The 13,252-nt window shown below is 40.3% G+C and overlaps 1 protein-coding gene across 2 annotated transcripts in view; it reads right to left on the bottom strand.

Annotated features, from left to right (window-relative positions):
• Positions 1 to 606: 606 nt before the first annotated feature.
• LOC119849945 (solute carrier organic anion transporter family member 1C1-like) overlaps positions 607 to 13,252 on the bottom strand; it is a 37,453-nt gene continuing 24,807 nt past the window's right edge. Inside the window, exons 12-16 of one of the 2 annotated variants that reach the window (XM_043516701.1) lie at positions 10,914 to 11,095; positions 7,436 to 7,500; positions 5,702 to 5,819; positions 1,499 to 2,773; positions 607 to 1,395 (exon numbers count right to left, since the gene is read on the bottom strand). In XM_043516701.1, the coding sequence (XP_043372636.1) occupies positions 2,551 to 2,773; positions 5,702 to 5,819; positions 7,436 to 7,500; positions 10,914 to 11,095 (588 nt within the window). In that variant the 3' untranslated portion in view covers positions 607 to 1,395; positions 1,499 to 2,550. Of the gene's footprint in view, positions 1,396 to 1,498; positions 2,774 to 5,701; positions 5,820 to 7,435; positions 7,501 to 10,913; positions 11,096 to 13,252 lie in introns of those variants that run through there. The other variant, XM_038387383.2, reaches the window with a different exon arrangement.

Here is a 13,252-nt window from a genome sequence, read left to right as displayed (position 1 = left end):
ACTGTCCAAGTGAACTTTGTGACACCTGAAAACAAGCAGAATATGTGTAATGTGAACAGATTCATGCTGTTAAGAATTAGAGAAGAAAACCATGTTTTACATTATGAAGTGTAACTGTTAATGATTTTTATTTGGCTTTGTAGGGGGGGGAGTTCTACCAGAGTGGGTTAAACATCCATTATTGTGCAAACTATTTTTGGATCATTGTCTTAGGAGCTGCATTTGTTTTTAAAACTTCCTGGCAGACATATCACATGGCAATCAGAACATGTAAATATCAAAATGTTCAGATTTGGTCTTGGATCTCCACATCTGACCCAAACCCTACACCTCTCCTGACATAGTGCTTTATCTTCAGCAAAACAGAACCTACTGTGGAAGGTAAAATAAGAGTGTGCAAACAGTGCTCTTGTTTTGTCAAAAATGCTTTATTAATATATAAACAAAACATCGTGCAGCATACATTCATTGATCAGCAAGAATCAACATATTTTAATTTATCACCCCAAAAAGTAAAATGAATTGCATGTAACCCAAGCTCAGTTCAAGCCACTATGTTCAGATTCATGTAACAGGGCCTGAGATGCCTCTCATTTGCAGAGTGTAAATCAGGGGTAACTCGAGAGAAGTCAATGCAATAGCACCAATGTAAGCCTGAGGAGAATGATTTTGAATCCCTGAAAGTCCAAGGGTGTTTGAATCTGGGATTTTGATTCAGGCCCATCTCTAATGCTGACATAGTTAATGCTGATGTAGTTTATATTCCAACACTCAAAACAGCCTGTTTTCTTCCATCTGATTGTAGCCTGAAGTCAAACAACCCTTTATAAAAGTACCCCAAAGTATGAACATGTTGGTTTAATTCTGTGAGCAGCAAAACTGGGGCAATTCTTCTGTCCAGGACCAGAATCTGAGGAGCTCTCACACCAGTGACCTGCACATGTGCCATGTCATGGGTGCTTCCTGTGCTTTTATTTACAACCAGACTGGTGGGGGTGTTGTGGAAGCACAGGACCAAAGGCTCTTTGAGTATGGGGAGCCACCTGTTATTTCTCCCATGTCAGGGAAACAGAGAGAGCTCATTTTTAGACGTGTTGAGCTTCCTTCCGTTGTCTATAAACTATAGCCCAAGGTATGGAAGAGATTATTCCAATCCAGTCATGCATGGTTCTCATGGCTCCTCAGGCTGGACATAGAGCCTGGGGAGCGTAGGATTTAACCCTAGAATAGAGCAAGACTTAGTCTACAGTACAAAGTTTTGCCAGCATAGCTATGGTGGCTAAGAAGACACCTGCTGTAGACGTGAGTACTCCAACAGAAGAATGCTTCCTCTGGCTTAGCTAATGTTGTTCAGGAAGGTGGTATAGCTATGCCAGTAGAAGAACTCCTGTCAGCCTAAATGCATCCGATGAAGTGAGCTGTAGCTCACGAAAGCTTATGCTCTAATAAATTTGTTAGTCTCTAAGGTGCCACAAGTACTCCTTTTCTTTTTGTCAGCCTACACTGCATCTCCGTTAGGGGGCTCTGTCAACAAAGGCTCTGGAGTGTAGACAATCCCTAAGCATATGACTCAACATGCTGCAACAGTGGTGACAAATTACCCCAATTGTTCTTATTAGTAATATTCATTCTCTTTGAAAAGTCACAGAGCAGTCTTTGTCAGGGGGACATCACACTTCACGTAGTGATGCTTTATTTAAAGAGACATTTTAGTAATAAATGATAGGTGCATTTGTTATTCAGGCTCTCTCTTCTCTGGCATGTCATCAAAGTTCTATTTGAGGGCTTTTAGCACTTTATTTAATGGCCTTTTTTGGCACTTTATTGGGGGCTGACGAATATATATACTGCAGTCTTTCAATTATTACAAACTTACATTGATAAAGTTCTAAAAAAAAATTTTAAAAAATCAAAGAAATATAACTCCAGTGTCTGCCACCTCATTGCACAGGATCAGCATAATTACACTAATGACGAGAAAAGGTTTGATTCAATACTGAAAGGTACTTTACAATTAATACAGTATAGTCTCTCTTCTGCAGTCTATTTTGACTGGTTAATGTTTGAGCCAAATCCTGAAGTTGTCATGAAGTGTTTGCAGTCAAGGTGGTTTTTGCCTGAATGACGACTGAGGGACCAACCCTACAATCTTTATTCATGTTAGTAATCCTCATTCGTACGAATGTGCCCATTGAACTCAGGAAGAACAATTGAGTATGTAAGGGTTATTTGATTTAATAAGGATTGCAGGACTAGAATTTATATAGATCAGGTTGAAAAACAGGCAAGAGTTGTTGCGAATTTTTTTATTGTAAATTTTCCACCTGTTTTTAATTAAAATTTTGAATTTGGAAACATTTCAACCAGCCTTACAATTGTTTAAAAAACAAAATTATCATTTTTCCTACTTTTTGGGGGGAGGTGAGGGGTTAAAACTTGAAAATTTTCCATCACAATTCCAAAAAGCTGTAGACTTCAGTATTTGGACCTATGCTCTACTTGTAAAACCCCCACTTGAGCATTCAGAGTTAGAAAATGCCCGTGTCCTTTTCACATACATGTTTCTTCCTTTGCCTCCAAAGCTTTTGCAGAAGGAAAATTTTCATTTTTACTGTCAGTAGTTGATCCCTTCCTGGATGGTACTTCTGTACTTTTCAAGTCTATCAGCTCATTGCTCTCTGGTCTGAATCGTTTTATTATTAAAATGAAGAGAATTATATATAAGAAACAACATCCTGCCCTCAGTCCTGCAATGAGTCCAAGATAGACATTTCTAGAAAAAAAATGAAATCATGAATGTTTGTATCATTGATACTTGAGATAGAGTCAGGGTTCAAACACCCCCCTCAATAGAGAACGGGGGGTTTAAAGCCCAAAGAATAAGCAATTGAATCTACTGATTGTATAGCATGTTATTGTGCATAAACATATGTCAAAGAAGGATTTTTATAAAAGCTTGTAATGTTCTAAACTTAATCATTCTAACATATGTATGCAGACTATGGTTATGAATTTATGTATCTGTGTATTTAGAGAACTGGGCTCACTAACTTTGGCTCCACCTCACAGCAGGACAGATCTACACTGAAAATGCTGCACTGGTGTAGCTGCACCTGCGCCGCTCTAGCGCTTAAGTGTAGACTCTTCTCCTGTCGGTGTAGTTAATCTACCTCCCTGAAAGGCAGCTGCTTTGTTGACAGGAGAAGCTCTCCTGTCGACATAGTGCTATCTACACAGGGGGTTAGGTCAGTATAACTATGTCGCTGAGTGATGTAGTTATACTGATATAGGTCTGTAGTGCAGATCTGACCTAATAGATAGCTTCCATTCCCAAAACACTTGTTTACACCAAATCAGACTCAAATAACACTCTATTGTACAACTGAGGAAAAGACAATGACGGGCCATTAAACTTAATGAAAAGATATTGAGACAACTGATGATTTTCCCACTTTGAATATCTATAGAGACTGAAGGAAAAGAAAATGCAGACCTTTTAAAATGAAAGGGATTTGAAGTGAAAAGCATCCAGAAATTGACCGACAGCCTGTGGGAGAGAAGCTATCCATAAAAAGCTAGATCCCTCTATTGTCGGGGGGGGGGGGGGGGTATGCTGGGAAATTGTTCAAAGACAATGGGTATCTTGTATTAGAAAAGGGAATTTATCTAATATGTAAGTGTAAAGCCTGAGGTGGCACCTTTACATTTATTTTCTGTGTAACTTGTATGGGTTTGCTTTCCCTTACTATTTCATCTTTGAATCTGTGGTTTTTCTATTAAAGAAATCTTTTGTTTATTTTTACCTGAACCAGGTCTCTGTTGAGCAAGCTGTGTGGAGGCTAAAGAAAGCTGGTATCTGGGGGAGGGGGTGGTGATCTGGTTTCACATATTTGGGGGTGATGAACCAGAGAGGAAAAATCCAAGTGTCTGGTAGTTAAGAGCTCGGGGAGACAGATTTGGGAAGACTTGGGACCAGAAGGGCTGTTGGGGTCACCCTGCAAGGAATAACTAGGCAGGGAGAAGCCAGGGTGAGACATTATTCTTGTGGTCTGGTTACTACCCTGGTGTCAGGGCTCTGAGCTATAGCAGCAGAGCATTAAGGCACCCAAGGTTACAGGGCAGGGGTGACAGAACCCCTTGCCGGTCTGGGTGAGCCCTAAAATGTCAATACTTACCAGGCCTTAATGGAATTTGAGTGTAAGATGTAAAATATGCATTTATGAAAAGCTGCTTAGACTCTCTGAATCCTGCTAAATCACAAACACAACACACTAAGGCGGTAGGGTGTGGGAGATGTTAGAACTTCTCCGCTGCACAGTTCAGGTGGTGCAAAAAGGCCATAAACTGTTTGATAATCTCCATCAGAGAAAGGGCTCCCTGCTGGGGTGGGGGGGAGTGAAGGTGCTGCATTTGGCACCCTCCAACCAGTTTGGGGAGTATGTCAGGGCAGGGAGAGGGTGTAACAGAGCAGAGCTTAATCACACATCTTAGTTCTGCTAGGCCTATCCTCTATTGACATAGGGTCCATCAGTGGCACAGCTTAGAGCTGCCTGGCAGGGGGACTTCAGGCAGCGCTGTGATGCCCCCCTTTCTCCTGGACTGAGTGGATTTTTGGCACAGGAGAGAATCAACTTGAAAACACCCTCTTTGTTCTTCAGTCCTCTTTTCTATATCTGAGCCAAAGCACTTCACAGCCACACTAAAGAGCCAAGTTAGAAAAGAACAGTTTATCCAGGGAGCATTTACTCTACTTGTATAATGACAGGTTTCAGAGTAGCAGCCGTGTTAGTCTGTATCCGTAAAAAGAAAGGAGGACTTGTGGCACCTTTGTTAGACTCTAAGGTGCCACAAGTCCTCCTTTTCTTTCTACTTGTATAGAAGCAGCCACCTTAGAAAAGTGTTAGCCATTTAACCAGTGCAAGGCACAGTTGAGTGGTAGAGAAAACCCTAAAGTAAATTGTAGACACTCATTTTGCCAACCCCTAACACACAAAGCACTGCACTGAACTCAATCTCCCATTGCCATAATATCAGTGTTCCTCGGTGTTCTAAGGATTAAACTAACAACTATTAAAAATGCAACCTTTGGTAACAGGACCTTTAGGAATAAAGACGAGACCTTCTGCAATTTCATATGTTAGAACTAATCAAAAGAACATTGTTCCTAAGGCCTAGCCAAAATTTAGATGCTTTGAGATTGTCTGACCAATTTTGTGACTTTCTTTTTTGCCCCTGAGACTTAGTGCTAGCTGGAAAATGTTTTTTTTTTTCTGAAGAAAGTTTTGACTTTTCATTAAAAAAGTAAAATTCAAAACCTAGAAGTTGAGGTTTTCAGCCAAAAACCCAAAATATATTTGGCTGAAAACTGATAGGAATAGCCCAACATACTATTTGGGGCTGAAAACTTATTTTAGAATGGTTTGTTTTCTGACACAAATTTGAAAATTTTCAAAGATGGTACAAATGATTTTCATGAACAGTTTTGTTTAATCAAAAACCCAGTTGTCCATCCCCCTCCCCCCAAAAAACAAATCAACAGAAAATTTAGTATAACTAGTAGAAAACTTAATTTAAACTCAAGCTGCAGCTGACTGAAGAACCGGAGACAGGAGCTATTCTGAATACCCTTCAGTCAACACTGCTTGGTAAGCCAAATTCTTTTCCCTGTTGTTTTTAGCCTTTATTCTTAATTTCATCTCACCTGAATGCTTTCGTGTCATACACTCTGCAAGATCCTGATCCTCCACACCTCTTTGTTCCCCATTTCAAGCAGGTCTGATCTATCAAAGCTCCAAAATAAATAGGAGCTGGAAGTCCACCTGCAAAGAAAATAAATTAGTAGAATGAGCGTAACATTATAACAATAACAACGCTTAGTTTATAGTGGAGGAAGGAACCCCTTAATAAATGGTTAGAACAGGAGCATGTGAACTCAGGACTCCTGGATTCTGTTCCCACCTCTGCTAGCCGCATGACCTCAGGCAAGTTGATCAGCCTCCATGTTTGCCCAGCTGTAAAATGGTAATTTCCTACTTCCCAGCCTTGTTGTCAGCTTAATTAATGCATGTAAAGTGGTTTGAATTATTTGGATGGAGTCTTCTGTAGACTAGACAAGCATTATTATTACTCCCAAATAAGAAAAAGAAAGTTAATGATTCCAGTGATTCCACTTTTTCAGTTTTTTGCCTCTCTCTCAAAAAAAGTTTAAATGTCCTCTTCTTCACATTCTCTTGAGCATCAGTCTGTTCCTGGTTTTCATTTCTGTGTCACAATTCATCACAAATTCTAATCCCATGTACATCACTGTATCCATTAAAGCTGTGTAATTAAAATAGATCAGTGCTAGAGCTCAGCTGAGCAAAACACTTAAGTATGTACTTAACTTTAAGCATGTGCTTAAGTCTCACTGGGTATGCCTACACAAGAAAAACCCATGGTACTGTGTCTCAGAGCCCATACCAATCGACTTGGTGCATGGGTTTGGGGCTGAGAGGCTAAAAACAGTAGTGTAGACGTTCCGGCTTGGGCTAGAGCCCAGGTTCCAAGACCCTCCTCTTATCAGGTTTCAGAGCTCAGGCTCCAGCCCAAGTGGGAATGTCTATACTGCAATCTTTAGCCCTGCAGGCCAAGCCCCTATTGACCTCCGTTCTGAGACTCTGCATTATGGGTTTTTGTTTTTTTTGCAGTGTAGACATACCCATTGACTTCAGGCACACATGTGCTTTGCTGAACTGGGGTCTAAACAATTTCTTGACTGACTGCCAAACACTCCCATTTTCAAAAGAAAAATCAATCACAATTTACAATGATCAGTGTTCAGCTTTGTTAGGAAAAATTCTTTTACAAAAATATGAAAATGGCCCAGTGAGAGCTCATTGGGAAATGGGCTCCTGCAATGGCCAGATAAGGCAGGGATGGGAGCAGAGGGAGATCCTTGTGACAGTAAGGGGGAAGAGTAGGGCGACAGAGCATGTGGAAGCTGTGGGGACGTGCTCCACGGTGGTTGTAGGGGAGAGAGTACTTGGAGATGCAGCCCTAAAGAAGCTGGGTAATATTATCCCATTTTAAAGTCTGAAACACCAAATCATAATCCTCAGGTGCCTGCCTACATGAATAAAACGAAACGAAAAACCCCTGCAGTTCAATCCCCTCCTTTCCCTGACTCTTTCACTACATAGATTGTTTAAATAGACAAATATATTACATATTCATGTGCTAGGACATACCTATGAAGCATATTGAGGTGGAAATATTCAATACGCTCTACAAATTTCACAAAACCAAATTTTTGGAAGGGTTTGGGGGTTTGTTTGGTTTTTTGGTTCTGACATAGAACAAGGACATTACACCAAGTCATATCAGGTCCATCTCTATTGTGTTCTAGTTAAATCCTGAGAGGAATAAAGAAGAACAGGAAAAAAACCAAAAATTTTACCTAGTATTCTTCCACACAAAGCGTCAATGCCAACCGCAAATGATTTCAAGTCTGGTGAAACAGATCTGAAAAGTAGGCGATCACATTAATTTTATGTTCACGGGAAGAGCACTTAAGATAATGCAGTTTTGCCAGCCTCTACACTGAGCATGTCCATATATGTTCCATTGTAACAAGTGCCACACAACTTTATTTTACATAGCAAATTGCATACAAGCTATAATGGAAAACACTCCTCAAGGTTTCATTTAAGATGCTGCTTCTGCACTCATTGATCTACATAGAAGTAGGAGCAGGCTTTCAGACAATCAGGTGTATAGTGTTAAAATATATGTGAAGACACCATATGAGGAAAGAAAAGTAAACATTCTATCATAATACTATTAAGGGCCTGATCCGGCCAGACTCTTAGCCCTGAGTCCTCCCATTGAATTCAATGGGACAACTCTTGTTGTTAAAATTAATATACAAATGTAAAGGTGTTACTGTCTCAGGGCCTGAGGTATAGCAAGGACGTGGAGAGAGCATTTCAGATGACATTTGAAAGGGGCTGGAAAATTGCTGAGGCAGACACAGAAAGGCAATTTGAGATGACTGTAATTGTGGTACTTGTTTTCTTTTTAAAGGAGTAACACAAGTACTCCTTTTCTTTTTGCGAATACAGACTAACACGGCTGCTACTCTGAAACCTGTAATTGTGGTAAACATCACAGCTGAAAGTGGCAAGATTGTGGGCTGGTACAAATTGGAAGAAGTAGGAAAGGGAATAGACACAAAGCCTTCAATTCTAACCGGGCATGGAGCCATGAGTACAATGGTGTTGCATGCCAGCACAACTGTAGAAATAAATGGGACCAATTCTCATTTACACTAAGGCATGGTCTGCCTACAGTTTTTGTAGTGTTACAAATGTCAGTTAGGGGCATGTGATTATTTTTATCAATAAAGTTATACTGATGCACCCCTTGGTGCAGACACAGTTATACTGGTATGAAGGTGCCTTACACCAGTATTGCTTATTCCTTTTACTATATGGGAAGCATCCACACTGGACGGGGGAGGGTGTACCACTTTAACTATATTGGTGCAGTGGCCTTAAGGTGGTGTTTACCCAAGCAGTGTAAGATGGCTTTAGTGTAACTGGGAGTTAGGCCCAAGTAAGTTTAAGTTTCAAGTCTTCTGCACTCAAAAGTATTAAATCTCACACCCTTTAAGGGCCAGATCCTTTACTCTCAGATGGTGAAAGGCCTGGATGCATGTGAGGAGACATGGGCTTCAATGTGATCTTCAACATGCAAATGAGGCTCTTGATTACATACTGCTGCCTTTTGCCTTCCTTTTGCTACTAGGCACCATAGGCAAGAGTAATTTAATGACTGTGTAGCATGCAAATGACTGGGTCCTGCTGTCCTGCCAATAACTGTTTACCCTAGCTTGTACATGCAACACTCTTCACAGGAACATTTCCATAAAAGATGTATTTTAACAGTGAGATAACTAACTCAATGTAGCTAGTCACAGTAAATCACAGGTGGGGGAGGGCTGACCTCAGTTAGCTAGTGTGATAGATAGGGCAATTTCCTATAACATCCTTGAAAAATCTTATTGAATTAGGCTTAAGTTTCTTTGGAGTCCATTGTATTAAATGCAAAGTTTATGTGTTATGGTGGGATTTTATGTAACTTCTCTAATGGGGAGATGTGGCCAGTGTAAAAGTTGGAAACAGTTATGAGCTTCGAAGAACTAGTTTAAACAATGTGGCAGACAAGAAGAAACTTTTGGGATAAACAAAATTAAGAGCATTTCCTAGGAAATCCCTGGTGGGAACTGAATGCAAATTCTCACCTCCAGACACTTTTGAAGCTATGCCTCAAAGAGAGAACCATTGTCTGCTGATCACGTGTTATTTGAGGACAAGATCAAAGACCCAAGCAGTATAAAAGGAAGGCTGCACTATTCAAGGTGGTGCTTGTTCTGAGCTAAAGCTGTTATTAACTTGTAACCACACAAAAATGCCTTGGTGGGATTTGAAGAACTGACCACCTACCAGAGCCCTTGTTGGAGCTGGGGGTGATCTCTAATAAGATGATTAGCATGTAGGGTTTTTTTAATTGTTTTAAATATGTTTTCACCTTAAGAATAAATGTGCTCTCTTAGAAAGAACTGTGTGGCAACTGATAACTGTAGGCAATTACAACTGTTGATAACCTCTGAGGAGAAAGCAAAAAACAAATGCCAGCCTGTTTAGGCAGTCTGGCTTGCTGAGAAACTCAGTTTAGGAAGGGAACTGTGCAGTCTCAAAGAATTCCAGTCAGACAGGAGAGAGACATGGGTTTCTGCCCAAGATAGTTGACAGCTGAGGAGCTGGAAGCCTAGAATGAGTACCCTGGTTGGACCATGCTGGGGGAATACAAGTGCAGTTGCCATGAACTATCACAGCTAGGATTTAACAGCGAGATAATTAGTTTGAATTAGCTATCTCAGTGTAAAAACATACCTTTCTAGGCAGTGACATCATAATCAATCCATCAGGTGAATTAAAGCAAGTCAACAGAGAACAGAAGGCAGTTTCAAACTGGTTCCTAAAACGAATGGGGAGCCAGTGGAATACATCATAATTACAGCAGTTTAGCTGTAACAGATTCTAATCCACACAGGTAGAGAGAACTGCTGCATTTAAAATCACCACAAATGAAGCAGCAATAAGTGGTGCTCTGCACCAATAATTTAAGATTATAATCTATGTTTATGAATGAACAGAAACAGACTTGGTAAGAGTTTTAGTTTTACTTTTATGTTTAAAGGGCAGTGGTAATTGAGTTTTTTGTTTTGTTTTTTATACCAGTCAATTTTAATTGGTGCTGGAACTATTCATTTGTTCCAATTTTAGATAAAATAGGAGATCTGATATTTCAGGGTGTGTACTGAAGTCAAGTATACCGAAAACCACAAATATAACTGTAAAAGAGAAATACAGACCAGAGATTCTAATCTCAGATTCACAGCACTTTGCCTTATGTAAAGCACTTTATAAAGGTGAGTTCTTTCTCAGAAAACTCTATGTGAAGTAGGTATTATATCCATTTTACAAATGGCTTAACTTGGGTACAGACAAATTAAGTGACTTTGCTAAGGTCATGAACAGAGTCAGAAAAGCAATCCATTGCTCTGACTACTGAATAATCCCCCCTTCCTTCTTCCTGCCCCCCATCCATAATTAAGTGGAGAGGGTCGTCAGAACAGATCCAATCCATCACATAAGTCCCAAATAGAGTTTAAGTGAGACAAATGATGGCTTGGCCTTTTGCTGGCCCTTTGCACAGGGGTGGGTTTTGTAGGAAGTGCAGAAACACCCACTGCCTCTCTGAGATTAGAATTTCATTCTTCAAAGCAGAAATGAAGTGACAGAATGGTACATTAATACTTTGTTTCTGTTTGCCCAAAACTTTATGGTCAAGGTTAAGGTAAAGTATTTTACCTAAACATAATCATGTATGTAGGAGTGCCTCCTAAAGCTAAAATAAGTGCACATGTGCTCAGTAATGCCAAAAAATAGGGAAATGTTTTAGTGCAGCTTTCTCTTTGGCACTGTCCCAGAACTGCAGAGAAATTGCCACTCTCAAGCCCTTCAACTTGCACACAGCTGCAGTTGTGAAACACCTGAAAGAGAAAGATGAGATGACTCACTTACTACATGAGCGCTCATAGATTTCCAAGCATCTAGACTTTTGATGGTAGTTCAGAATACAGTGTATTTCATATGGGAATAGCGGACCCCTAAATGCTTTGCAGACTTTGGGCCAGCTTACCCTGTATGTGTCTGCTGCTTTGCATTGCTCCAGTGACACAAACCAGCTGTGAATCCAGTTTAGGCAGCCATGCTATTACTGAACTGGGGTATGAAATTCTGTGGTTAGCTTAAAGATGGGTTAAAGTTAAAGTTCAAGGTTGTTCATGTATAAGATTTGGAGGCCATCTAACGTACATAAATAAGTATAGATTACTAAGGGCCTAAATATTCAAATTTGGGTACCCCAATCTATATTTAGGGACCTAAATAAAAGTGGCCTGTGTGGTGATGTAACAGGTTTCACTCACCACTAGGGAGCCTCCTCCTGGCTGTTTAGGGGATTAGCTCCTTCCAGGTCTGACACTCCTTTCCTCACACCATGGCCCTTCCCTCTCTTTTTGGGACTCAGGGTACTCCCTCCAGCCAGGTCACTATAGTCTTCCCCTTCCTGGATATCAAAGTCCCGCCTAGACAACTATCCCATGAAGTCTTTGGCTCCACTGCCCAGTCTAAACCACTTTGCTCAGTGGTTGGTAGGGGAACCCAGACCCACCCAATACTCCAGGCTCCAGTCCAGAGACCCTATGTCCAGCAATTGTGGTCTGCTTACACCCAGACCTGGTTGCTGTTTCCCCTGGACTCCTTCCTACTTTTCTGCTCTTATCTTCTGGCCTGGCCCCTGACTGGGTTTATCAATCCAAATTCCTTCCTCCCAGGGAGTGTCAGCAGATTACTTAACACACTCCCATCTCCCAGGCAGTGACTACAGATTATTTCCCTTGTAGCCCCTTTCTGCTGCCAGCTTCTGGCTTTTACCAGCCCCATCTATTCCTTCTTAGCTAGACTAACTTTTCAGTCCCTGGTTCTAACCCGGGTGCAGCCTATCAGGTTAATGGACCTCACTTAACCCACTCTACCTTGAGCAGGGTGGACACCCAATTGTAGGTGGCCATTGAAGTCAGTAGAAGTTGTGGGTGCTCAACACCTCTGAAACCCAGGACTCTTATTTAGGTGCCATTTAGGAATATGGATTTAGATGCTACCACGTTAGAAAGTATTGCCTTATATTTGATCATTGTTAGGTGATGTCATGGAAACCCAGTTGAGTTTAATCATAGTTTTCTTCTCACTTTCACTACTTCCAAGAACAATTTACCAGTTGAGATTTTCAGAGCAATACAGGTATATAATTTCAATGGTGATGCTGAACTAAATTCCCTGCTCTACTTTGAAAATCCTAGCCATACATTTTTGTTCAAGCACTTAACCTTACATTGCTTATTTTACAACTATGTTGACCATACTCATAATAGGAAGGACTCAGGTTTGTGACCTTATTGTGATCTGAGTTAACTGATAGATAACTTGGGTTTAATTGGCAAGCTCCTTAGTAAATGCTAATATAGACATGCAATTTTTCCAAGATGTAAACTTCTTTATTTACCTGGAGCAATATATGACAACTGTCCCAGTGTGATGTAAAAGGGCCTTCTTACTTGAAAGTTGCATAGGTTTATCTCAAATTCCTTTTAAATTGATACAAACACTTGCGTAGACACTCTTATTTCAGTTTTGTGTATTACTTAGTTTGGTTTATTTTTAATTGCTTCCTAATTAATGTAAACTAAACTGAACTAAAATGGAGAATGTACATATCTTTTTGTGCCCAATTTAATTGAATAGATCTGGAATCATACCTTAACTTCCTCATGTGGACAATCCCTAAGTGAAAATGAATATCAGGCCCTAAACTAGGATCTTTCTATCTCACATATTGTCCTCAGTAATACAGATTATGCAAGCCAGATTAAACCATTATAAACATTTGAGCAAATTCGTTGTCTTTTATGTTTTTGCGCCGATATTACTGATTTGAATATAGCTAATAATTCTGCTAATAATGCACAAAATTCTATAGAATCCTCTTACTCAGTGTTGCCCCTGTGAGCTAACAGGAACAAAAGCAGTAAAAAATTATTTTTGTCACTGAAGTATTCAGCATTCTATCCGCCTACATCTGAGTAACA

Source organism: Dermochelys coriacea, chromosome 1, assembly GCF_009764565.3.
Source record: "Dermochelys coriacea isolate rDerCor1 chromosome 1, rDerCor1.pri.v4, whole genome shotgun sequence".
In the NCBI taxonomy this organism is placed as follows: domain Eukaryota; kingdom Metazoa; phylum Chordata; order Testudines; family Dermochelyidae; genus Dermochelys; species Dermochelys coriacea.
The sequence above is the reverse complement of the archived record's forward strand: the minus strand, read 5'-3'. Positions and strand labels throughout refer to the sequence as shown.